This window comes from Moschus berezovskii, chromosome 8 (genome assembly GCF_049115385.1).
Source record: "Moschus berezovskii isolate FMDL1 chromosome 8, NW_MosBer_1.0, whole genome shotgun sequence".
In the NCBI taxonomy this organism is placed as follows: domain Eukaryota; kingdom Metazoa; phylum Chordata; class Mammalia; order Artiodactyla; family Moschidae; genus Moschus; species Moschus berezovskii.
In genome coordinates, this window is record NC_142467.1 from 26,884,297 (window position 1) to 26,912,120 (window position 27,824).

General features: G+C 38.0%; 1 protein-coding gene across 2 annotated transcripts in view; it reads left to right on the forward strand.

Annotated features, from left to right (window-relative positions):
• EDIL3 (EGF like and discoidin domains 3) overlaps positions 1 to 27,824 on the forward strand; it is a 512,079-nt gene that overhangs the window by 337,652 nt on the left and 146,603 nt on the right. For both annotated transcript variants that reach the window (XM_055430480.2, XM_055430481.2), the window contains 2 exons: positions 19,840 to 19,995; positions 21,309 to 21,453. In XM_055430480.2, the coding sequence (XP_055286455.1) occupies positions 19,840 to 19,995; positions 21,309 to 21,453 (301 nt within the window). The remainder of the gene's footprint in view (positions 1 to 19,839; positions 19,996 to 21,308; positions 21,454 to 27,824) is intronic.

The following is a 27,824-nucleotide window of genomic DNA, read 5'->3' on the forward strand; positions in this document are numbered from 1 at the left end:
GCAGAGACATTACTTTGCCAACAAAGGTCCGTCTAGTCAAGGCTATGGTTTTTCCGGTGGTCATGTATGGATGTGAGAGTTGGACTGTGAAGAAAGCTGATCGCCGAAGAATTGATGCTTTTGAACTGTGGTGTTGGAGAAGACTCTTGAGAGTCCCTTGGACTGCAAGGAGATCCAACCAGTCCATTCTAAGGGAGATCGATCCTGGGTGTTCATTGGAAGGACTGATGCTAAAGCTGAAACTCCAATACTTTGGCCACCTCATGTGATGAGTTGACTCACTGGAAAAGACTCTGATGCTGGGAAAGGTTGGGGGTGGGAGGAGAAGGGGACGACCGAGAATGAGATGGCTGGATGGCATCACTGACTCTGTGGACATGAGTTTAAGTGAACTCCGGGAGTTGGTGATGGACAGGGAGGCCTGGCGTGCTGTGATTCCTGGGGTCGCGGAGAGTCGGACACGACTGAGTGACTGAACTGAACTGAACTGAACCGAAGGGATTGAGGTGACTATGCCATTTGATACTCCCACCATCAGCAGAGGAATACTTCAGTAATACTTGATATTATCTCATGTTTTTTGTTTTGCCATTTTGGCTATACATTCATTGTTAGTTATAAATTGCTTTTCCTTTAGTTTGCATTTACTTGATAGTGAAAGTTAACTATCTGAATTGCCTATTAATATGCTTTGCTCCATTTTCTGTTGGTTTCTTCATCTCTTTGGAGTTTGCATGTGTGTGTGTTTTTGTAATAACCCCTTCTATATTTCACATCAGTAGTTCTCACCTGAACTTGCAGTACACATGGAGGCAGGGATCCCCAAAGATCTGTTCAGAAGGTTCACAGGTCAATGCCATTTCCACAATAATTATAAGATTTTCATCAACATCTTCACTATAGTAACATTGGTATTAATGCCACAAAAGAGTGGTGAGCAAAACTGCTGGAGCTTTAGCACAAATCAAGACAGTAGCATCAGATTGTATTAATAGTCTTTATAGTCACCTTCATCATGCCCATGCTGGAGAAAAAAGAAAAATATGAAGCTCAATTATGAATGTCCTTCATGAAACAGTAATGATCATTAATTTTACTAAATGCCAGTGCTGGCTGTATCTTTAATATTCTGTGTGATGATATGGGCCTCACAGGAAGGCACTTCTGCTGAGTACTGAAGTGTGCCAGTAATCTTGAGGAGTAGTACTTGGGAGATTGTGTGATTTGCAAGCTGAACCACCACCTCCTTTTTTGAGCATCAGGTTTACTTCAAAGAACAACTAACAGACCATGACTATTCGCAACTGGATATTTGGCAGATATTTTCTTGAAAATGAACTTAAGTAGCCTTGCCAAATTAAGGAAAACAATTGACAGTATTTGTTGCCAGATAAAGCTTGAAATTTCAAGGAAAAATGAGAAGTTTGGAAAAAATGTAATTGCCAGCATGAACTTGAGAGCTTCCAATATTTTAAGATTTTTTAATGAAATTGGTAGTATATTAACAAACATGCCTTTTCTGATATTATATAATAATAAAATGTGTAATCTTTTAAAGAGTCCGCATAGCTCATCATGACCAATGCATGATGTTATAAAACCAAAAATGCATGGGTAATAAAGATCCATTCAAAGTGAAAAATAAGCCAGTGGATTTTAACATGATGAATATGGGAATTACCCTGGTAGGTCTTAGATTACACACTATAGCTAACATTTAAGAAACTGTTTTTTGTCAAGTTGTGATATGGTAGCAAAGAAGAATATGAACACTTATCTGGAAAGGTTATTAAAATGCTTCTTCTTTTTCCAACTAGATATCTATGTGAAGCTAGATTTTCCTCACATACTTCACGTAAAGAATATTTTTAGTCCACTTGATGTAGAAGCATATATGAGAACCTACTTATCTTCTCTTAAGTCAGACACTGAAGTGATTTAAAAAAATATAAAATGACCACTACTCAGTAAAATTTTGGCTTTGGACAATTTTATTTTATGATATTATGAAGCTTATATTAAGATATAATTGGTTTGCTACTGTAATATTTGATTAATAAATTATGATTATAATCATTCTTTTAAAAATAAAATATTTCTAAAATGTGTTATTTTCATTTTTAATACAACAAGCATTTGTGTGTGTGTGTGTGTATATCCCAAGTATCAGATGTGAGTGCATTTGCTTTTTAGGGCCCTCAATAATTTTTAAGAGTAAAGGATTCTTGAGATATAAAATTATGAGAACTAGTGCACTAAATAACCTGCCAGTTTTTGACATTACAAATATCAAAGGCTGTCACCTTTCTATTAACCTTCCCTGTGATGTACTTGGTTAAATAGAAACCTTTAATTTCTTTTTGGAGCCAATTTCATTTTTCCTTCACATTTTGTACTTTCCTGGTCTTCTTAAAAGAACATTTTCTTTAACTTTAGAGTCATAAAAATATGTTTCTGCATTTTCTCCTATTAGATGAATAGTGTTACTTTTCACATTCGGTCTTTAGTACATTCCAATCCAACTTCATTTTTCTCTACATAGAGAATCAATTTTCCCAGCACCATCTACTAAATAATCTATCCTTTCCCCACTGACTTGTAATGCTGCCTCAAGTGTAAATATATATTTTAGTCTCTTTCTGGATCCCCCTTCCAATTCACATGTATTTTTTCCTACCTATGTGCTGCTGTTGTTCAGTCATCCAGTCATGTTGGACTCTTTGCGACCCCATGGACTGCATCATGCCAGGCCTCCCTGTCCCTCAACATCTCCCGGAGTTTGCCCACGTTCATGTCCATTGCATCGATGATACCATCCAACCATCTCATCGTCTGACGGCTCTCTTCTCTTTCGGCCCTCAATCTTTCCCAGCATCTGGGACTTTTCCAGTGAGTCAATTATTCACATCAGATGACCAAAATACTGCAGTTTCAGCTTTAGCATTAGTCCTTCTAACCAGTATTCAGGGTTGATTTCCTTTTAGATTGACTGGCTTGATTTCCTTGCTGTCCAAGGGACTCTCAGGAGTCTTCTCCAGCACCACAGTTCAAAGGCATCAATTCTTCAGCACTCCGCCTTCTTAATGGTTCAGCTCTCACAACTCTACGTGATCACGGGGAAGACCATAGCCTTGACTATATGGACCTTTGTTGACAGAGTAATATCTCTGCTTTTCAATACACTGTCTAGGTTTGTCAGAGCTTTCCTGCCAAGAGGCAATTGCCTTCTAATTTCATGGCTGCAGTCACCATCCGCAGTGAGTTTAGAGCCCAAGAGAAAGAAATCTGTCACTGCTTCCGCCTTTTCCCCTTCATTTGCCATGAAGTGATGGGGCTGCATGCTATGATCTCATTTTTTTTTAGTGTTTAGTTTTAACCAGCTGTTTCACTCTCCTCCTTCACCCTCATCAAGAGGCTCTTTAGTTCCTCTTTGCTTTCTGCCATTAGAGTGGTGTCATCTGCATATCTGAGGTTGTTGATGTTTCTCCCACCTGTCTTGATTCCAGCTTGTAACTCATCCAGCTGGCATTTTTCAATGTGCTCAGCATATAGATTAAACAAACAGGGTGACAGCGGACAGCCCTGCCGTACTCCTTTCTCGATCTTGAACCAGTCATTTGTTCCATACAGGGTTCTATCTGTTGCTTCTTGACCAGCATACAGGCTTCTCATGAGACAGGTAAGACGGGTATTCCAATGTGCTCGTACCACATTACTTTTATTTCACATGGTCTTGGAATTCTTAATACATGGAAAACTTCTCCCATTTTATTACTTCTTTTCGAAGATTCATTTTGCTATTAATGGAAGTTTGTCAGTGTATCATTCAAAATGAAAAAGTATAGATTTTTAGAATAAAATTTTTATGGCAAATTTACAGAGTTGAAAGAATGAATTTATTGTATTATCTCATCCATTAAAATTTATACTGGTATTCTGTAAAATCTTCTAGTTAAAAAATATTCTCCATAAGATCATATTAATTATTATTTTTGAGGTAAATTTCTAGGTATTTTATAATTAGTTTGGTATTATAAATAGCATCTTATCATTTTTTTTCACTTTAACTGTATGTGTATTTTGAATAGGTAAGACACCTATACATTAGAAGTTTCAAAAGCACAGAAGATTATAATAAAAACTCTTCCTACTTCTCTCTCTTCAAGATATCTGTTTACCTCCATTTGAAACTATTGTTAGGCAGTTTCTTGTTTTTGCTTTCAGAATTATAATTATATACAAGAAAATATGCATATCTATTATTTGCCCTTTATAGTAAAGAGGAGTATGCAGTACACGTTGTCCTGTTGCTTTCTCTTTTCATACAATTTCCAGATAATTGTAGATCTGCTTTGATAGCACACCAAAACTTGAAAGCAGTAATTTCTTAAATTGTATCCCAGGATCTCTCTCTCCTCTCTCCTTGTCTGCTTCCTTTCCTTCGTTCCTGTTCGTCTTACAACTGAATTGTATTCATTTTCTGGACTTCTCCTTAATAAAATGGCTTAGACCCCTATAGATAGACATTTTAAATTGTTTGAAATTGTGTTATATATAGAACTGCAGGGGACAACTTTGTACCCAGAGAACAACTTGGTACCTGCATCATTTTGCCTATATATGATTATACTTGTAGCCAACATGCCTAGAATGAAATTGGTGACTTTAAGAAAATATACACTTGTCATTTTGTTTCAAGTCACTAAATTGTCCTTCATAAAAGACTGTGTCATTTATACACTGACCATGAATGTATATGCTTGCCTATTTCTTTACACTTTTGCTATACCATATAATTTTGTGTGTGTGTGTTTGCTCTTGCGAAAGGTGAATTTTAGTAACTTGGGGTAGATTTAATTTGATTTATATGAGTAAGATTGAGTATCTTTCATGTTTAATATTCATAGGTTATTTCCTTAGATCTCAACTAAGTTAATCCTGTGCTCATTTTATCCACTTATTTGAGTATTATTTCGTATGCAAAATTTCCTTACATACTGGGATCTATTTACTGATTTTCTCTTCTGTTTTATTGATCAGTCTGCCTTTACATGTGCCAGGATCATGCTATTTTGATTATTTATATTTTCCTTTGAGAATTATTAATACAGATTAATTGAATGTGGATCTTATATTAAGCAAACTGGCAGGACTTTTTAATTAATCTTTATTATTTTTTATTTCTCTTGAATTTTCAAAGTAAATTTTTATATCATCTGCCAATATGAACAATATCTTTATCCCATCCCATTGCCTTTTAGAAAGGATTTCATAACCTGTCTTTCTGCTCACTACTGTCTTCTTCAACTGTGACTCTTTGCCTGAAGTAGCCCCAATGGGAACTTGTTCAGCTTCATTTTAAACTTCATTTTACTTTATATTTTTATTCTCATTATTTCCAATTGGTTCTTATTTATATACTTGTTTCTGTCCTATGTTCCAAAAACTTCTTTATCTTAGAGATTTTTTTAAAAAAATGTGAAGTCTTAACTTGCCACTTTTAAATTATTTTTTTCTATATAAGTCCTATTTTTCTTCTTCTGTTCCTGAGAGTGTTGTTTTTTATTAATATCTTGGCTAGTGATATACCTGGAGGGAAAGGTGAAACCCCTGCCCTAGCTTCGTTACTCCAGGTGAATTGACTATGGCTGTATTCAACTAAAATCTGTCTTCTCCCTGCAGAAGACCTTGTCTACTCCAGATATTGCTTTTACCAAGACCTCTATCCCTCTGTTTTGCTTTCTTATTCCGTGGACAAGGAGTGTGGTGCAGAAGGTGAATCAATCAGGTCTTTTAGTGACTAGGGGCTCCTCATTCCCACCTGGCCTCCCATAGGCAATAGGCTGGAAATGGGAAAATTGGGGAGGAGCCAGGCAAACAAAATGAGAAGAAGAAATGGCACATCTAGAAAGCTCTTCCCTCAGTTACCTGTTTTTATCATAATTGGCTCCTGGAGTTCCTCTGTGCACACCCCAGGCACACGAACATACACTAAAGTCTGAAAGACTCCTGAGGGTTTCCCAAGGTTTTTTGTGTAAGAGTTTGAACAGTCTCAGAAGGCTTTCTGTCCTAGAATATACTTGATGCTGGATTCAGCAGAGAGAGCTAGAAGCCCATGCTAGTTTGCAATCTTGTCAGGAACTCATTGATTTCTCCCTTTCCCCCATGTTGAATCTAATGGTTAGATTTACACACACATACAGGCACACACATGTAAACATAATAGCCCTGAATGTCTTATTAGTACATAGCTTTGGAAGTTGATTTCACATTTTTTTAAATATGGTTATGATTATCAGCTCACATAAGGGAAGAATGTGGAAAAGAAATGCTCCTTTTCACTTAAAGAACAAAAAAACTAAAAATCAACCCAAAAAAGCAACCATAGAGCTTTCTGGGTGGCAGGTGTTACTAAATTTCTGCATGCATTCTATCATATAATTTTCACACGTAAGAATTCTATTAAAATTCCTTTTACTGGGGAGGAAATTAAATTTCAGGAAGCTTAGACAAGTTGTTGAAGATTATATTGGTGAGAAGTGGAAAAAACCAGGGTTGGAACTTTCGGTCTTTTTTTGTCTTCTGCCTGGGCTTTGCCTGGATTCTAGGCATTCCGGGTCCTGATTATGTTTCTTAATATTTACATTAATACAGGGAAAACAGTTCACTCAAAATACCTTAGAATGTAAAGATTTTATTTTTAAAGGACATGCAGTATACCTGCAACCCAGTGAAAAAATAATTTCTCTGGAACAAGATAAATAAATGAAAATATTTTATTGCATATTGAAACATCTATCAAGGTCACAGGGAGTAATTTTGGAATTTCTGTTGCAATCCCCATTCTTTAGTATATTTAGACCTTCATAAAGGCAGAGAGAAACAAAATAGAAATCAGATCACCTTCTAGCCAATGTTATTTTACAAAGAATCACAAAAACCCCTAAATAATGTTGGAGTAGGATGAAAGAGAATTGCTTGCAATAAGTTTTGTGGTAGAGATATTTCTAAAATCAGGTGATAACCTTCTTGCAAGGCTTCGTTTATTTCTCACAGTAACATAGATTCCTGGTATTTAAAATTGAATATGTCCACGACATGAAATCATAGCTCTTTTATATATGATTTTCTTATTATTCCAAACTTAATAGGACTAGATAGAGGAGAACTCAAAAGCCTAAAACTTAATAATTGCTAATAATCCCTGAACCAGTATTCTGTGAATCACTTTTTGGTTTTTATTTTTTATTTGATGAAAACAGTACTGAAATTTAATTATAAATACCTACTTAACATGTTTAGTATATGAAAGGAGAATTCCATGACAGAGGAGCCTGGTACAGTCCATGGGGTCACAAAGAATTGTACACGACTGAGCAACTAACACCTTTACTTTCAACTACTTAAAACAGATACAACCTAAGGAGGGTGCTGCTTTACTCTCTGGAGTTCCAGCTCCTTGAGATGTATATTCAGAGCTTATAAATATGAAAGCAAATAAGAATCTTTTAAAACATCATTTATACCATGACTTAGAAACATGTACTCAGATTTTCATTTATTGATTGTTACCCAATTTAAGCTTCAGAAAAATTAGTCAACAGCTCATCAGCTGAAACTCTCGCAGAGTTAATTTGGCCATCTACAAGAAGGTGTAAACAAGATAATTGAAACAAGATAAAAGATAATTGAAAAAGGAATGTTCCGCACTTTCAAGTGGAATTTGGCTTCCAAAATGGGAGGAAACTTTATTCAAAGTGTCCAGTGTTTGTTATATGTATTAGAAAGATTTAGACTACGAAGACTCTCCATTTGAAAAAAGAAGATGAATGCTGTATGTAAGATATTGTATGAATATGGCTCTTTCATAGCATTGTGCTCATTTACTTAATATGTTAAGATAGTTTCTTTTGGAGCTTACCTTTACCAAATCTAGCAATTAAAATTCCCAAATCAATCTTTAGAGAACTAATTGAGATTAAAGATTAATAAGTAAAATTTACCTTGACAGCGAATATTCTCTTATTTGTCCCTCCAAACAATAATGGGACATAAAATGTATTCATGTCAGTGATTTTGATGTCTTCAGTACTAAAATGAGAAAAGCAAAATTGGATATACGAGTCAACTCACTTGGCCCTATTGGAGAAAAAAGGACCCACAGGCCCAGAAATTAATAAGAAAAATATTGTTTATAGGTTTGCATTACAGGAGTGAAAGATGGGCATGCTCACCTATCAGAGGCTGGGGACCATTCACCCCAGTTCTTTATCTCATCCAATTTCTGGATTTTCTTTGTACACAACTAAGAGAATCAAGTAAGACCAAGACCCTGATGTTGGGAGAGACTGAAGGCAGGAGGAGAAGGAGACGACAGAGGATGAGATGGTTGGATGGCATCACCAACTCAATGGACATGAGTTTGAGCAAGCTCCCAGAGATGGTGAAGGACAGGGAAGCCTGGCGTGCTGCAGTCCATGGGGTTGCAAAGGGTCAGTCATGACTGAGCAAAAAAACAACCATAAGCAAGACAGAGAATCATTTTGTGAACAATAGTTGGGGAAGAACAATCTGAGATAGAAAATGAGATTTAGAGAAACTCAGAATAGAGAGGAAAGTGGACTGTGCCATGTTAGCAAACTTTCAGAAGCTTGAAAGGGCACTGACACATGAAGGATTCAGGATTTCCCTTAACGTATTAACATGCTTAAAATCTATGTGCTGTGCTAAGTTGCTTCAATCATGTCTGACACTTTGTGACCCCTGTGGACTATAGCCTGCCAGGCTTCTCTGTACTTGGGATTCTCCAGGCAAGAATACTGGAGTGGGTTGCCATTTCCTTCTCCAAAGAATGTTTCAGACACAAGGATAGAAAGTGTGTCTTATGTCTCCTCCTACATTGACAGGTGGGTTCTTTACCACTAGTGCCACCTAGGAAGTCCCTTAAAATCCATAAATCCAGGGAAATAAAATTGTAGACTTTTAGAACAAACACCCAAAAAAGATGTCCTTTTCATTATAGGGAAATGGATTGCAAAAGTAGGAAGTCAAGAAACACCTGGAGTAACAGGCAAATTTGGCCTTGGAGTACAAAACGAAGCAGGGCAAAGGCTAATAGAGTTTTGCCAAGAGAACGCACTGGTCATAGCAAAGGCCCTCTTCCAATGACACTAGAGAAGACTCTACACATGGACATCACCAGATGGCCAACACTGAAATCAGATTGATTATATTCCTTCCAGCCAAAGATGGAGAAGCAGAAACAAAACTGGGAGCTGACTGTGGCTCAGATCATGAACTCCTTATTGCCAAATTCAGACTTAAATTGAAGTAGGGAAAACCACTAGACCATTCAGGTATGACCTAAAACAAATCCCTTATGATTATACAGTGGAAGTGAGAAATAAATTGAAGGGACTAGATCTGATAGATAGAGTGCCTGAAGAATTATGGGCCAAAATTCATGACATTGTACAGGAGACGGGGAACAAGACCATCCCGAAGAAAAAGAAATGCAAAAAAGCAAAATGGCTGTCTGAGGAGCCCTCACAAATAGCTGTGTAAAGAAGAGAAGCAAAAGGCAAAGGAGAAAAGGAAAGATATACCCATTTGAATACAGAGTTCCAAAGAATAGCAAGGAGAGATAAGAAAGCCTTCCTCAGTGAGGAGTGCAAAGAAATAGATGAAAATAATATAATGGTTAAGACTAGAGATCTCGCGGAGAAGGCAATGGCAAGCCACTCCAGTACTATTGCCTAGAAAATCCCATGGATGGGGGAGCCTGGTAGGCTGCAGTCCGTGGGGTCGCTAAGGGTCGGACACGACTGAGCGACTTCACTTTCACTTTTCACTTTCCACTTTCACACATTGGAGAAGGAAATGGCAACCCACTCCAGTGTTCTTGCCTGGAGAATCCCAGGGACGGGGGAGCCTGGTGGGCTTCCGTCTATGGGGTCACACAGAGTCGGACACGACTGAAGTGACTTAGCAGCAGAGATCTCGAGAAAGGAACAAGATGGCGGAGGAATAGGACGGCGAGACCACTCTCTCCCCCACAAATTCATCAAAAGAACATTTGAACGCGAGTAAAGTCCACAAAACAACTTCTGAATGCTGGCAGAGGACGTCAGGCACCCAGAAAAGCAGCCCATTGTCTTCATAAGGAGGTAGGAAAAAACATAAAAGATAAAAAGCGAGACAAAAGAAGTAAGGACGGAGCTCCGTCCCAGGAAGGGAGGCTTTAAGAGAGAACTTTCCAAACACCAGGAAACACTCTCACTGGCGAATCTGGCGAGCCTTGGAATCTCAGAGGGCCACATAACCCTCTTTTTTTTTTAAGATTTTTATAAAACCCACAGATTACCCGCCAAACGGTAACTTCCAGCGGAGAAGCAGTGCAGACGCCTGCATATGCCATTCGCAAGCGGGGGCTGGGCAGGGAGGAGCCGGCTGATCTGCTCAGAGAGAGGACTGGGCTTGAATGCCGCAAGAACAATTTGAGAGAACTGGGGAGAGCAAAGCAGACTGTGGGATAGCTTCCCCACGAAAAGGCGGAAAGCTCTAACCTAAGACTCGGCCAGCCCCGCTCACAGAATAAAGGACTGAGCAGAGCCAGCCGGCTGCGGTCGGCCCATCCCCCATTCCCCGCCGAGACAGGCAGGGAGCGCAGCCAGAGCCGGAGCGGGCAACCGCGGCCCCAGAAAGGCATCCGATACAAACTGCAGGCAGGCTTGTTGCTATTCAGGACTTCTTGGGCTCGGGCTGGTCGATATCCCCCTGAGAACGTGCGCCGGTTGTACACCCAGAAAACTGAGTGGCGGGGACTGGGGAGGCGATAAGTCGCAGAGACCGCGCTCGCCAAACACCTGGTCCCCTGAGCTGCTCGGACCGGGGAAGGCACAAAACGCAGGCCCAACCAAGTCTGCGCCTTTGTGGAGTACCTGAGAACCTGAACTTGAGCTGCTCAGACCTGGGAAGTGCATACAACCTGGTGCCGGCCTCGGACAGTTCCCGGCAGAGCAACCTAGAGCCTGTGCAGTATAGACTGGGACAGCATACGTGCTGTGAGCGGGGGCAAACCCAGTGTGGCCGAGACGCTGCGAGCACTCCCCACAGACGCCAGAGATATTCGTCTGCAGCGTTCCTCCCTTCCCAGAACAGGACTGAACAACTGAGCCTTAAAAAGTGTCCACCCACCCCCTAGTATCAGGGCGGAAATTAGACACTGAAGAGACCAGCAGACAGAAGCTAAAACAGAGGGAACCACCTTGGAAATGACAGATAGAGACGTCTAGAGACTACTCCAAGAATAAGACCAAAAACCAGAGGCAAGAGTCTTAAGCCCGAATCCTGAGAACACCAGAGAAGTCCTGACTCCAGGGAACATTAATCGATAGGAGCTCATCAAACATCTCCATACCAACGCTAAACCCAAGGGTCAACAAGTTCCAGAGCAAGACATACCACACAAATTCTCCAGTAACACAGGAAACTAGCCCTGAGCTTCAATATACAGGCTGCCCAAAGTCACTCCAAACCCACTGACATCTCATAACTCATTACAGGACACTTCATTGCACTCCAGAGAGAACAAATCCAGCTCCACCCACCAGAACACCGACACAGGCTTCCATAACCAGGGAACCTTGACAAGTCACCTGTCCAACCCCACACACAGCAAGGAAACTACATAATAAAGAGAACTCCACAAACGGCCAGAAGAGGGAAAGGCCACCCCAAGCAAAGCATTATAAGCAAGATGAAGAAGCAGAGAAATACCCAGCAAGTAAAGGAACAAGATAAATGCCCACCAACACAAGCAAAAGAGGAAGATATAGGGAATCTACATGAAAAAGAATTTCGAATTTTGGTGGTGAAAATGATTCAAAATCTTGAAAGCAAAATGGAGTTACAGATAAATAACCTGGAGAAAAGGACTGAGAAGATGGAAGAAAGGTTTAATAAGGACTTAGAGGAAATAAAAAAGAGTCAATATACAATGAATAATACAATAGATGAGATCAGAAACACTCTGGAGGGAACAAACAGTAGAATAACAGAGGCAGAAGACAGGATAAGTGAGCTAGAAGATAGAATTGTAGAAATAAATGAAACAGAGAGGAAAAAAAAAAAAACAAATTAAAAGAAATGAGAACAATATTAGAGACCTCTGGGACAATGTTAAATGCTCCAACATTCGAATCATAGGAATCCCAGAAGAAGAAGACAAAAAGAAAGACCATGGGAGAATACTTGAGGAGATAATAGTTGAAAACTTCCCTAAAATAGGGAAAGAAATAATCACCCAAGTCCAAGAAACCCAGAGAGTCCCCAACAGGATAAACCCAAGGCGAAATACTCCTAGACACATATTAATCAAATTAACAAAGATCAAACACAAAGAACAAATATTAAAAGCAGCAAGGGAAAAACAGCAAATAACACACAAGGGGATTCCCATAAGGATAACAGCTGATCTTTCAACAGAAACTCTTCAGGCCAGGAGGGAATGGCAAGACATACTTAAAGTGATGAAAGAAAATAACCTACAGCCCAGACTACTGTACCCAGCAAGGATCTCATTCAAATATGAAGGAGAAATCAAAAGCTTTACAGACAAGCAAAAGCTGAGAGAATTCAGCATTACCAAACCAGCTCTCCAACAAATGCTAAAGGATCTTTTCTAGACAGGAAACACAGAAAGGGTGTATAAACTCGAACCCAATGCAATAAAGAAAATGGCTACGGGATCGTACTTATCAATAATTACCTTAAACGTAAATGGGTTGAATGCCCCAACCAAAAGACAAAGGCTGGCTGAATGGATACAAAAACAAGACCCCCATATATGTTGTCTGCAAGAGACCCACCTCAAAATGAGGGACACATACAGACTGAAAGTAAAGGGCTGGAAAAATATATTCCATGCAAATAGAGACCAAAGGAAAGCAGGAGTAGCAATACTCATATCAGATAAAATAGACTTTAAAACAAAGGCTGTGAAAAGAGACAAAGAAGGAAACTACATAATGATCAAAGGATCAATCCAAGATGAAGATATAACAATTATAAATATTTATGCACCCAACATAGGAGCACCGCAATATCTAAGACAATTACTAACAAGTATGAAAGGGGAAATAAACAATAAGGCAATAATAGTGGGAGATTTTAATACTCCACTTACATCTATGGATAGATCAACTAAACAGAAAATTAACAAGGAAACACAATCTTTAAATGATACAATAGACCAGTTAGACCTAATTGATATCTATAGGACATTTCACTGCAAAACAATGAATTTCACCTTTTTCTCAAGTGCACATGGAACCTTTTCCAGGATAGATCACATCCTGGGCCATAAATCTAGCCTTGGTAAATTCAAAAAAGTTGAAATCATTCCATGCATCTTTTCTGACCACAATGCAGTAAGATTAGATCTCAATTATGGGAGAAAAACTATTAAACATGCCAACATATGGAGGCTGAACAACACGCTGCTGAACAACGAACAAATCATAGAAGAAATCAAAAGAGAAATCAAAATATGCATAGAAATGAATGAAAATAAAAACACAACAACCCAAAACCTCTGGGACACTGTAAAAGCAGTGCTAAGGGGGAAGTTCATAGCAATACAGGCACACCTCAAGAAACAAGAAAAAAGTCAACTAAATAACCTAACTCTACATCTAAAGCAACTAGAAAAGGAAGAAATGAAGAACCCCAAGGTCAGTAGAAGGAAAGAAATTGTAAAAATTAGGGCAGAGATAAATGCAAAAGAAACAAAAGAGACTATAGCAAAAATCAACAAAGCCAAAAGCTGGTTCTTTGAGAAGGTAAATAAAATTGACAAACCACTAGCCAGACTTATCAAGAAACAAAGGGAGAAGAACCAAATCAATAAAATTAGAAATGAAAATGGAGAGATCACAACTGACAACACAGAAATACAAAGGATTATTAGAGAATACTATCAGGAATTATATGGCAATAAAATGAATAACCTGGAAGAAATGGACAAATTCCTAGAAAAATACAACTTTCCAAAACTGAACCAGGAAGAAATAGAAAATCTGAACAGACCCATCACAAGCACGGAAATTGAAACTGTAATCAAAAATCTCCCAGCAAACAAAAGCCCAGGTCCAGACGGCTTCACAGCTGAATTCTACCAAAAATTTAGAGAAGAGCTAACACCTATTCTACTCAAACTCTTCCAGAAAATCGCTGAGGAAGGGAAACTTCCAAACTCATTCTATGAGGCCACCATCACCCTAATCCCAAAACCTGGTAAAGACCCCACAAAAAAAGAAAACTACAGGCCAATATCACTGATGAACATAGATGCAAAAATCCTTAACAAAATTCTAGCAATCAGAATCCAACAGCATATTAAGAAGATCATACATCATGACCAAGTGGGCTTTATCCCAGGAATGCAAGGATTCTTCAATATCCGCAAATCAGTCAACGTAATACACCACATTAACAAACTGAAAAATAAAAATCATAGGATTATCTCAATAGATGCAGAGAAAGCCTTCAACAAAATTCAACATCCATTTATGATAAAAACCCTCCAGAAAGTGGGAATAGAAGGGACATACCTCAACATAATAAAAGCTATGTATGACAAACCCACAGCAAACATTATCCTCAAAGGTGAAAAACTGAAAGCATTTCCCCTAAAGTCAGGAACAAGACAAGGGTACCCACTCTCACCACTACTATTCAACATAGTTCTGGAAGTTTTGGCCACAGCAATCAGAGCAGAAAAAGACATAAAAGGAATACAAATTGGAAAAAGAAGTAAAACTTTCACTGTTCGCTGATGACATGATCCTCTACACAGAAAACCCTAGAGACTCTACCAGAAAACTACTAGAGCTAATCAATGATTACAGTAACGTTGCAGGATATAAAATCAACACACAGAAATCCCTTGCATTCCTACACACGAATAATGAGAAAATAGAAAGAGAAATTAAGGAAACTATTCCATTCACTGTTGCAACGAAAAGAATTAAATACTTAGGGATATATCTACCTAAGGAAACAAAAGACTTGTACATAGAAAACTATAAAACACTACTGAAAGCAATCAAAGAGGACACTAATAGATGGAGAAATATACCATGTTCATGGATTGGAAGAATAAATATTGTAAAAATGAGTATACTACCCAAAGTAATTTATACATTCAATGCAATCCCTATCAAGCTGCCAACAATATTTTTCACAGAACTAGAACAAATAATCTCACAATTTGTATGGAAATACAAAAAACCTCGAATAGCCAAAGCAATCTTGAGGAAGAAAAATGGAACTGGGGGAATTAACCTGCCGGACTTCAGGCTCTACTACAAAGCCACAGTCATCAAGATAGTATGGTACTGGCATAAAGACAGAAATATAGATCAATGGAACAAAATAGAAAGCCCAGAGATAAATCCACGCACCTATGGACACCTCATCTTTGACAAAGGAGGCAAGAATATAAAATGGAGAAAAGACAGTCTCTTTAACAAGTGGTGCTGGGAAAACTGGTCAGCCACTTGTAAAAGAATGAAACTAGAACACTTCCTAACACCATACACCAAAATAAACTCAAAATGGATTAGAGAGCTAAATGTAAGACCAGAAACTATAAAACTCCTAGAGGAGAACGTAGGCAAAACACTCTCCGACATAAATCACAGCAGGATCCTCCATGACCCACCTCCCAGAATATTGGAAATAAAAGCAAAAATAAACAAATGGGACCTAATTAAAATCAAAAGCTTCTGCACAGCAAAGGAAACTATAAGTAAGGTGAAAAGACAGCCTTCAGAATGGGAGAAAATAATAGCAAATGAAGCAACTGATAAAGGATTAATCTCCAAAATATACAAGCAGCTCCTGCAGCTCAATTCCAGAAAAATAAATGACCCAATCAAAAAATGGGCCAAAGAACTAAACAGACATTTCTCCAAAGAAGACATACAGATGGCTAACAAACACATGGAAAAATGCTCAACATCCCTCATAATCAGAGAGATGCAGATCAAAACCACAATGAGATACCATTTCACACCAGTCAGAATGGCTGCTATCCAAAAGTCTACATGCAATAAATGCTGGAGAGGATGTGGAGAGAAAGGAACCCTCTTACACTGTTGGTGGGAATGCAAACTAGTAGAGCCACTATGGAGAACAGTGTGGAGATTCCTCTAAAAATTGGAAATAGAACTGCCATATGATCCAGCAATCGCACTCCTGGGCATACACACCCAGGAAACCAGAATTGAAAGAGACACATGTACTCCAATGTTCATTGCAGCACTGTTTATAATAGCCAGGACATGGAAGCAACCTAGATGTCCATCTGCAGACGAATGGATAAGAAAGCTTTGGTACATATACACAATGGAGTATTATTCAGCCATTAAAAAGAATACATTTGAATTAGTTCTAATGAGGTGGATGAAACTGGAGCCTATTATACAGAGTGAAGTAAGCCAGAAAGAAAAACACCAATACAGTATACTAACACATATATATGGAATTTAGAAAGATGCAAATGATAACCCTGTATACGAGACAGCAAAAGAGACACAGATGTATAGAACAGTCTTTGGGACTCTATGGGAGAGGGTGAGGGTGGGATGATTTGGGAGAATGGCATTGAAACACGTATGTTGTCATATGTGAAACGAATCACTAGTTCAGGGTCAATGCATGTTATAGGATGCTCGGGGCTGGCATGCGGGGATGACCCAGAGGGAGGATAAAGGGAGGAGGGAGGTGGGAGGGCGGTTCAGGAGGGGGAAGTTATGTAAACCCAGGGTAAATTCATATCAATGTATGGCAAAACCAACCAATATAATATTGTAAAATAATTTGCCTCCAATAAAAAATAAATTAATTACCTAAAAAAAAAAAAAAAAAGACTAGAGATCTCTTCAAGAAAATTAGAGATACCAAGAGAACATTTCATGCAAAGATGGGCTCAATAAAGGACAGAAATGGTATGGACCTAACAGAAGCAGAAGATATTAAGAAGAGGTGGCAAGAATACAATGAAGAACTGTGCAAAAAAGATCTTTACAACCCAGATAATCATGATGGTGTGATCACTCACCTAGAGCCAGACATCCTAGAATGTGAAGTCAAATGGGCCTTAGGAAGCATCACTATGAACAAAGCTAATGGAGGTGATAGAATGAATTCCAGTTGAGCTATTTCAAATCTTAAAAGATGATGCTGTGAAAGTGCTGCACTCAATATGTCAGCAAATTTGGAAAACATCAGTGGCCACAGGACTGGAAAAGGTCAGTTTTCATTCCAATCCCAAAGAAAGGCATTGCCAAAGAATGCTAAAACTACTGCACAATTGCATTCATCTCAAACACTAGGAAAGTAATGCTTAAAATTCTCCAAGTCAGGCTTCAGCAATATGTAAACCATGAACTTTCAGATGTTCAAGCTGGATTTAGAAAAGGCAGAGGAACCAGAGATCAAATTGCTAACATCTGCTGAATCATTGAAAAGCAAGAGAATTCCAGAAAAAACATTTGTTTCTGCTTTATTGAAAATGCCAAAGCCTTTGCCTGTGTGGATCACAATAAACTGGAAAATTCTGAAAGAGATGGGAATACCAGACCACCTGACCTGCCTCTTGAGAAACCTGTATGCAGGTCAGGAAGCAACAGTTAGAACTGGACATGGAACAATAGACTGGTTCCAAATAGGACAAGGAGTACGTCAAGGCTATATATTGTCACCCTGCTTATTTAACTTATATGCAGAGTACATCATGAGAAACATTGGGATGGATAAAACACAAGCTGGAATCAAGATTTCTGGGAGAAATATGAATAACCTCAGATATGCAGATGACACCACCCTTATGACAGAAAGTGAAGAAGAACTAAAGAGCCTATTGATGAAAGTGAAAGAGGAGAGTGATAAAGTTGGCTTAAAGCTCAACATTCAGAAAACTAAGATCATGGCATCTGGTCCCATCACTTCATGGCAAATAGATAGGGAAACAGTGGCTGACTTTATTTTTGGGGGCTCCAAAATCACTGCAGATGGTGATGGCAGCTATGAAATTAAAAGACACTTACTCCTTGGAAGGAAAGTTTTGACCAACCTAGACAGCATATTAAAAAGCAGGGAGATTACTTTGCTAACAAAAGTCTGTCTAGTCAAGGCTATGGTTTTTCCAGTAGTCATGTATGGATGTGAGAGTTGGACTATAAAGAAAGCTGAGCACCAAAGAATTGATGCTTTTGAATTGTGGTGTTGGAGAAGACTCTTGTGAGTCCCTTGGACTGCGAGGACATCCAACTAGTTCATCCTAAAGGAGATCAGTCCTGAACGTTCATTGGAAGGACTGATGTTGAAGCTGAAACTCCAATAGTTTGGCCACCTGATGCAAATAGCTGAGTCATTTGAAAAGGCCTTTATGATGTGAAAGATGGAGGAAAAGAGGAGAAGGGGATGATAGAGGATGAGATGGTTGGATGGCATCACCGACTCAAAGGAAATGAGTTTGGGTAGACTCTAGAAGTTGGTGATGGAAGGGGAGGCTTGACATGCTGCAGTCCATGGGCTCGCAGAGTCGGACACAATTGAGCGACTGAACTGAGTTGCAGTGTTTGTGTGGGGTGCAAACTCCAGGGCTTGCTTTTGTAGTTTTAATTTTTGACTTTTTAAATATATGATATCAATGTACATATTAAAAACAAATGATTCTAGAAGAGCTGATTTCTTCATGTACAGCCTCTGCCATTTCATATGTTAACTCCTATAGTCCCATCAGAGAGTAGAAAGCCCTTACCACTTTAAATGAATGTGAAGATTTCCTGATTTCTCTGGAATTGGTCTCTGAATTACACCAATTTAAATCTCTTATACTATGTTATTATTAATATTAATAATTAAGAGAGGAGAGCTTTATAGCAATTTGTCAAGATCATTAAAATATTACCTTTTTACTGAACTTGAGATTTTGTAGACATCAAAAAGGCATTTTAAAGTAATGTAACAATTTTTAATGTTTGCCATATATGTAGAAAATATTTTTCTTACATGGTAGTATTTAATGAGTTATTATGTTGTATTAAAAGGAAATTTCTACTTAAATATGAGAAATATGTTGAAAAACTTCTTAAGTGATAATTATGCTGTAGCAGACTATTGTATTATGACTTGGAATGGGGAGAGAATATGGGGAGAAACCATCAGTTAGAACATCTCCATATAATGGAAAGTATTTGGTGAAAAACTCTCCATGTCGACTGTGTACTTAACACATAGCAGAAACTACAGTATAAAGATTCAGAAACTGAAGATACATTTGCATTTGTTTTTTGCCATCATTGTTATCTTTACCTATTTTTTTTTTATTCTAACACTCAAAGATCTCAGGGATTTGCATGTTTTATTTTAAGGGAATTTCTTGAAGTCTAAAGCAGTTGAGACACATTAACAGTTATTTTGGTATTAGTTTCATGGTAACATCATTGAGGTTATTTTGAGAAGATGATATGCTCATTTTTCACTTTGCTAACTCATACTTACATATCATAATCACCAAATGCTTTCAATACTTATATTTTGGGGACATATTACCCTTTTTAAAACTTGTTCATATATATTGTTTTACTTTAAAAATGAAAAGTATACCATTAGAGAAAGGCGTTTTGAAGCTAAGCTTGATATAGGCTTGATTTATACTATTTTAAATCTTCACTAATCAATAAAAATGTTCCATTTTCAAATGTGACACCGTAAGCATTGTTATCTGAAAGCAGAGAAATTATAGTTGATTGTGCTTTGTCTCCTCAGATAAATTTACAGAGAAAAATGAGAGTTACTGGTGTGATTACTCAAGGAGCCAAGAGGATTGGAAGTCCAGAGTATATCAAATCTTACAAAATAGCTTATAGTAATGACGGAAAGACTTGGACAATGTACAAAGCGAAAGGCACCAATGAAGACATGGTAAGACTTCTATGTCATGCTTAATTTGAACGTAACCTGTCATACATAATCTATTACCAAGTAACTACTGAATATTCAAAAGTAGTAGAAACACCAAGTTACAGAAAAGATAAATATCTTTCTATACTTATATCTTAATATTGGGAGAAATTTTTGTTATTCAGCAGAATAAAGTATTTTAGAGGAATATTTGTCTGTGTGCATCTTCGATAAGGATATTACCTCCTTTGCCCTTTCATATATTTATAATTTTTTATTTATATTTATATTTATAAATATAAATATTTTTATATAAATATATATATTTATATATAAATATATTTATATTTATAAAATATAAAATTTATATATTTATAAATTAATTTTAGCACAATTTTCTAATTTTAAAAAATCAGCACTGTAGCTCATTCCATTTAAAACTGAATCATTAAAATAGACTGATAAATTTTATGAAAGATTTTTTCAATTACCTTCTTAAATGAATGTAAATAGGTTTTTTGATTACTGGATTATATAAAAGATAAAGTGAATGAGATTTAAAGGAATTAAAATAACACATTTTAGCATTTAAATTTTAGAGATAAATTGGTTTTTTACTGGAGATATATATATAAAGAAATATGAGTCTCTTATCCAGTGATCTGGGACTTGAGGACTCAGATCCTAAAGCATCATAAATTTGAACACAGCTTTAGAGAAACTAAGTGGTCAGGAAATAGCACTGAAGGCTGGTTCCTAAAACAACATATATAATTACTGAGTAGCAAAATGAACAGATAGACCCAGATCCCGGACTATGTTGAGGAGGCATTTCCCTTTAGAAGCATTCCATTCTAAAGGACTGGACTTAAATTGATAAACCCAAGATAGTAGGGTAAGGATTAAGCCATAAGTTACAGTGGTTTACAGCTTTAATGAGGATTCTATTGATAGGTTTTAGATTTGCTTCTGATGGCAAAGTAAGTGAAAGTTGCTTAGTCATGTCCAACTCTTTGCGACACCATGGACTGTATAGTTCATGGAATTCTCCAGGCCAGAATACTGGAGTGGGTAGCCTTTCCCTTCTCCAGGGCATCTTCCCAACCCAGGGATTGAACCCAGGTCTCCTGCATTACAGGTGGATTCTTTACCAGCTGAGCCACAAGGGAAGCCCTGATGGCAAGGTGCTCTCTAAATGCTCCAGGCCTCTAAATTATTTAATCCAATCTTTGAAGGATTTGGTTGGGTAGGATATAGGGTCAATATTTGAAAACAGGTTTAAAAAAAAAAAAGCTGCAATTAATAATTTTAAACTCTGTTATTTCTTTACACAGGTATTCCATGGAAATGTTGATAACAACACGCCCTATGCTAACTCTTTCACACCCCCCATAAAAGCTCAGTATGTGAGACTCTATCCCCAAGTCTGTCGAAGACATTGCACTTTGAGAATGGAGCTTCTTGGATGTGAACTGTCAGGTGAATCTCATATTATCTATTTTTGCACTCTCTTTAAAGGAAAACAAAGCACAATGTATGTAGTGTGTTGCTAGCCTGCAGTTTTTCAATACTCATAGATACTCATTTTTGCTACAAAATGTCTAGGGCTTGGTTCAGTGAGAAGGAGAAAGAGGGAGAGGATAAAAGATAAACAAGTTCTAAAACACACTACCGGAGAAGGCAATGGCAAGCCACTCCAGTACTCTTGCCTAGAAAATCCCATGGATGGAGGAGCCTGGTAGGCTGCAGTCCGTGGGGTCGCTAAGGGTCGGACACGACTGAGCGACTTCACTTTCACTTTTCACTATCACACATTGGAGAAGGCAATGGCAACCCACTCCAGTGTTCTTGCCTGGAGAATCCCAGGGATGGGGGAGCCTGATGGCCTTCCGTCTATGGGGTCACACAGAGTCGGACACGACTGAAGTGACTTAGCAGCAGCAGCAGCAAAACACACTACAGAATAGGATTAATGTAGAAGGGGCAATGTATTTCTTTTAGTGGCCAACGAAAAGATAACAAATTTTTACTGGAAACTCTTGTCAAATTGAAATGTATCTTTTAATTTTAATAGCAACTATGATTTATGTTTTATGACAAAATTTCAGTGAAAATTGGAATCTGCCTGACCTCATAAACTGCAGTTACATTTAGACTATACAGCATAGAAAAGTAAGCTTTTTGTTTGTATATCTACCATAAGCATTTAGTTTCATCTTTTTTTTTCTTTAGGTTTTCCAAAACATGTAAATTTATCATTGTTTCTAAGGAGACACTACTTTAAAAACCAAGATTGCTACTAAAAATTCCTAGATTGCTATTATCTAGCAACTTACCTATTACCCAAAAAGTGGTTTTAAACGCAAAGATAGGTACCAAAGGACTCAAGTTTCAATAATCCTAGTCCTCCTGGAGCTTCAAGACTAGATATAAAAGTGAAGACTTTATGACTGGGTTTCTTAGTTGTTCACTTTCAATCTAGGTAGATTCTGAACTAAACAGAAAATCTTGCCCAGGCATTTCACTGTGCTATATTTTTGGTGATGGTTCTTATATTTCTGTCATAAACATTTACAACCCTCTTTGTCACTATGGCCTGAAATTTTGTTGAAACTACTGTGTTTTTAAGAAAACTAAATATCCATGTGTGTCCCACTTTTTAGTATAACCTCCAAGTATGTGAGACTTTTATATTTACAGACATTCCGTTTAGTTAAAAATAGGACACATCCCTGCAAAGAGACAACTGAGAGCATTTTATTCATTTCAAAAGGTTGCATATAATGGTTAAAACACACACTTTATATCTATTTACCTTCTTGGGTTTATTTGTGATGTTAAGAAAGGGAATTTTTTTTTGAAAGAAATGCAATTTTTTGAAGGAAATGCAAGTGACTGTTCAAAACAACCAAACATTAAATGAACCCCTTGCATTCAAAGGAATTAGAGGCATTTGGGCAGATGAGTGAATCTATGTTAAGAATCACAATTTCATACTATATATGGGTTTCCTTTATGAAGCAATCAGTGGTACCGATTTAGTATCATTAATTATCCCAAAAGGGACATTTTCCCTATTTTGGTAATTCGAGCAGGCTTACTGACTACCCGTAAATCTCAGCAGAATTATTGCTGCACAGTGTTTATTTTGCGTGTCACTGCATCACCACAGGCCAGTATCATCCTGAACTCATTCATCATAAAGCAATCAAGAGGAAGCCCTCGTGTGATGAAGTCTGCTGCAAGTTCTATGCTTTTTAGTTGGTGAACATCACCTTCCCCAATTTTTCAGTCTTTTGATTCATGAAGGCCAGTCTCAGACATGGCACAGTTTACACCCTTAAGATATGAATATGTTTTACTTCCTAATTTGACAAGAGATTATACCTGACCCTTTATGGATTTTTACATTTTCAGAAAGAAGTCATACCCCATCTCCTGACCCCACAAATTAATTTTAAAAGTGAATGCAGGAAATAATATCTTTTAAGGAATGTTTATAAAAGCTAGGGCACCTCAACTGTAAAAATAATCAGTTGTATTGTTAATATTTTATTCTGTTCAGCTATTTTGCATCACATGGATACACATTGTCCATGCTGGTGAAAGAGTTAATTTATATATGTAAAATATTATGGATGAGAAGGGAAATTCACGGTATGTGGCAAATTGGCAGGAGAGGCTAGCTATAACACTTGGCAATAAATAGTAACATAATGTACCAAACTATTTCCCACAGTCCAGTGCAACAGTGGAAAGCCCAAGCCTGCCTTCTAGTCAATAAACTGTTATAAGATCTCTCAGCGTAGGAGATAGCAGTTAATCATTTCCCAGACACTTAGAAAATTCCCTAATATTCTCTAAAAGACATGTGACTTAAGATATTTAGAATGAAATGGATCATGATCATAATTAGTAGAGGAATAATCATTCATTCATTCTTTGAGCAAATTATTTAGCACTTCCTCTGGGCCAAGTGGTAGACAATAAATAAAGTGGGCAATAAAATGAATTCTGTGACTAAGCAGAAGTGGTCAAAGTAAAGGTGCTCCTTTTCTATCCAGTACATTAAGTACTGTGTTGTATCACAAAAGGAGAAAAGAAAATATGTTTCCTTTCACTTGCGTCTCTTCCAAAAGCCAAGGAAGCAGTTGTACAAAGTTCCTGTGGCAAGGTAGGAGGAGGACTTTGGTGGTGATGATAGATGAACGAGTCAGAACAGACTGACTGATTGTTATTATTATCAGTCATAATACAGAGAATGCATGTTAATTTAGAACTGTTTGAAAACAAGCAGCATGCTACTAAGACTTTAGAGCTTTCTGGAATCTTTGAGATTTGTCATGAATTTTTGAGGATATTAGCAGTTGGTCATTAATTTTTTTTTCTTTTCTAGAATTTATATTTAGGATCTAGAACTATTTATGAGACCTGGGGTATAGGCAGCAAAACTTGAGCTAAAACATCCAATTGGCTGAACCTCTATGTCAGTTTTTGACATTTTGCATAGATAGGAGTTTCCCACAAGGTGCAGTTGAAGGCAAACATGGAAGAGCCTCAAGAAGGAAGAACTGATTTAGACTGTCTAGGACAGAAAGCAAGTAATTGTAGTTAAGGATTAGTTTTATCAAAGAAGAGTTTAAGTCACCTCTCATAGATTACACTTAAAATACTTAGAAACAGCAGTCAGTCATAATATATTCTTTAATACCCACTGATATGCTGACTTATGAACTTAACATTGTCAACTGTTGCAATGAATTTTATGGAAATAATAAATTAACTAACATTTGCTGAATGCTAGCTACATGCCAGCACTGTTTCTAAACAGTTGATTAACTACATTTTAAAAATGCTTCTTTGAGGTCATTTTTAATATTACTCCTCCAATCAAGAAACATCCACAAGCCTGTTATCCTTATCCATCAGAGTACAGACAGAATGAAAACCAGAATCACAGAAAACTAACCAAACTGATCACATGGACCACAGCCCTGTCTAACAATGAAACTATGAGCCATGCCGTGTAGGGCCACCCAAGACGGATGGGTCTTTGTGGACAGTTCTGACAAAACATGGTCCACTGGGGAAGGGAATGGAAAACCACGTCATTATTTTTGCCTTGAGAATTCCATGAACAGTATGAAAAGGCAAAAAGATGTGACAGGAAAGATGAACTCCCCAGATCGGTAGGTGCCCAATATGCTACTGGAGGAGAGTGGAGAAATAACTCCAGAAAGAATGAAGGGGCTGAGCCAAAGCAAAAATGACACCCAGTTGTGGATGTGACCGGTGACGGAAGTAAAGTCCAATTCTGTAAAGAACAATACTGCATAGAAACATGGAATGTTAGGTTAATGAATCAAGGTAAGTTAGATGTGGTCAAACAGGAGATGTCAAGAGTGAACATCAACATTTTAGAATTCAGTGAACTAAAATGGACCAAAATGGGCGTATTTAATTCAGATGACCATTACATCTACAACTGTGGGCAAGAATCCCTTAGAAGAAATGGAGTAGCCCTCTTAGTCAATCAAAAGTCCAAATGCAGTACTTGGGTGCAATCTCAAAAATGAAAGAATGATCTCTCTTCTCTTCCAAGGCAAGCCATTCAGTATCACAATAATCCAAGTCTATGCCCAAAATCTTCCCTGATAACTCAGTTGGTACAGAATCAGCCTGCAATGCAGGAGACCCCAGTTCGATTCCTGGAGAAGGAATAGCCTACCCACTCCAATATTCTTGGGCTTCCCTGGTGACTCAGCTGATAAAGAATCTGCCTGCAATGCAGGACACCTGGGTTCATCCCTGGGTTGGGAAGATCCCCTGGAGAAGGGAAAGGCTATGCACTCTAGTATTCTGGCCTGAGAATTCCATGAACTGTATAGTCCATAAGGTTGCAAAGAGTTGGACATGACTGAGTGGCTTTCTGGGAAAGATTGAGGGCAGGAGGAGAAGGGGATGACAGAGGAAGAGATGGTTGGATGGCATTACTGACTCAATGGACATGAGTTTGGGTAAACTCCAGATGTTGGTGATGGACAGGGAGGCCTGGCGTGCTGCATTCATGGGGTCGCAAAGAGTAGGGCGCAACTGAGTGACTGAACTGAGCTGAGTCGCTTTCACTTTTCATGCCCCAAATACTAACGACAAAGAAGCTGAATGGTTCAATGGCAACCTAAAAGACCTTCTAAACTTCCAACAAAAAAAGATGTCCTTTTCATCATAGGGGACTGGAATGCAAAAGTAGGAAGTCAGGAGATACCTGGAGTAACAGGCAAGTTTGGCCTTGGAGTACAAACTGAAGCAGGGCAAAGGCCAATAGAGTTTTGCCAAGAGAATGAACTGGACATCCCAAATGCCCTCTTCCAACAACACAAGAGATGACTCTACACTTGGACATCACCAGATGGTCAATAACAAAATCAGATTGATAATATTCTTTGCAGCCAAAGATGGAGAAGCTCTATACAGTCAGCAAAAACAAGACTGTGAGCCAACTGTAGCTCAGATCATGAACTTCTTATTGCAAAATTCATTTAAATTGAAGAAAGTAGGGAAAACCACTAGACCATTCAGGTATGACCTCAATCAAATCCCTTATGATTACACAGTTGAAGTGACAAATAGGTTCGAATGATTTGATCTGATAGATAGAATGCCTGAAGAACTATGGACGGAGGTTCATAAGATTGTACAGGATGCATTGATCAAAACCATCCCCCAGAAAAAGAAATATGAAAAGGCAAAATGGTTGTCTAAGGAGGCCTTATAATTTGCTGAGAAAAGTAGAGAAGCCAAAGGAAAAAGGAAAGATATATCCACCTGAATTCAGAGTTCCAAAGAATAACAAGGAGAGAAAAGAAAGCCTTCTTAAGTGATCAAAGCAAAGAATAGAGGAAAGCAATAGAACTGGAAAGGTTAAATATCTCGTCAAGAAAATTAGAGATACAAAGGGAACATTTCATGCAAAATGGGAACAGAAAAGGACAGAAATGGCATGGACCTAACTGAAGCAGAAGGTATTAAGAAGAGCTGGCAAGAATACACAGAAGTATACAAAAATATCTTAATGACCCAGATAACCACACTGGTGTGATCAATCACCTAGAACCAGACATCCTGGAGTACAAAGTCAAGTGAGCCTTAGGAAGCATCACTACAAACAAAGCTAGTGGAGGTGATGGAATTCGAGTCGAGCTATTTCAAATCCTAAAAGATGATGCCATGAAAGTGCTGCACTCAATATGCCAGCAAATATGGAAAACTCAGCAGTGGCCAGAGGACTGGAAAAGGTCTGCTTTCATTGTAATTCCAAAGAAAGGCATTGCCAAAGAATGTGCAAACTATTGCAAAGTTTCACTCATCTCACACGCTAGCAAAATAATGCTCAAAATTTTCCAAGCTAGGCTTCAGTAGTACCTGAATTGAGAACTTCCAGGTGTTCAAGCTTAATTTAGAAAAGGCAGAGGAACCAGAGATCAAATTACCAATATCCATTGGATCATTGAAAAAGCAAGAGAATTCCAGAAAATCATCTACTTCTACTTCATTGACTACGCTAAATCTTTGGACTCTGTTGATCATAACAAACTGTAGAAAATTCTGACAGAGATGAGAATACCAGACCACCTTACCTGTCTCCTGGGAAACCTGTTTGCAGGTCAAGAAACAACAGTTAGAACCAGACATGAAGCAAAGAACTGGTTCCAAATGGGGAAAGGAGTACGTCAAGCTGTATATTGTCACCCTGCTCATTGAACTTATATACAGAGTACATCATGCAAAATGCTGGGCTGGATGAAGCACAAACTGGAATCAAGATTGCGGGAAGAAATATCAATCACCCC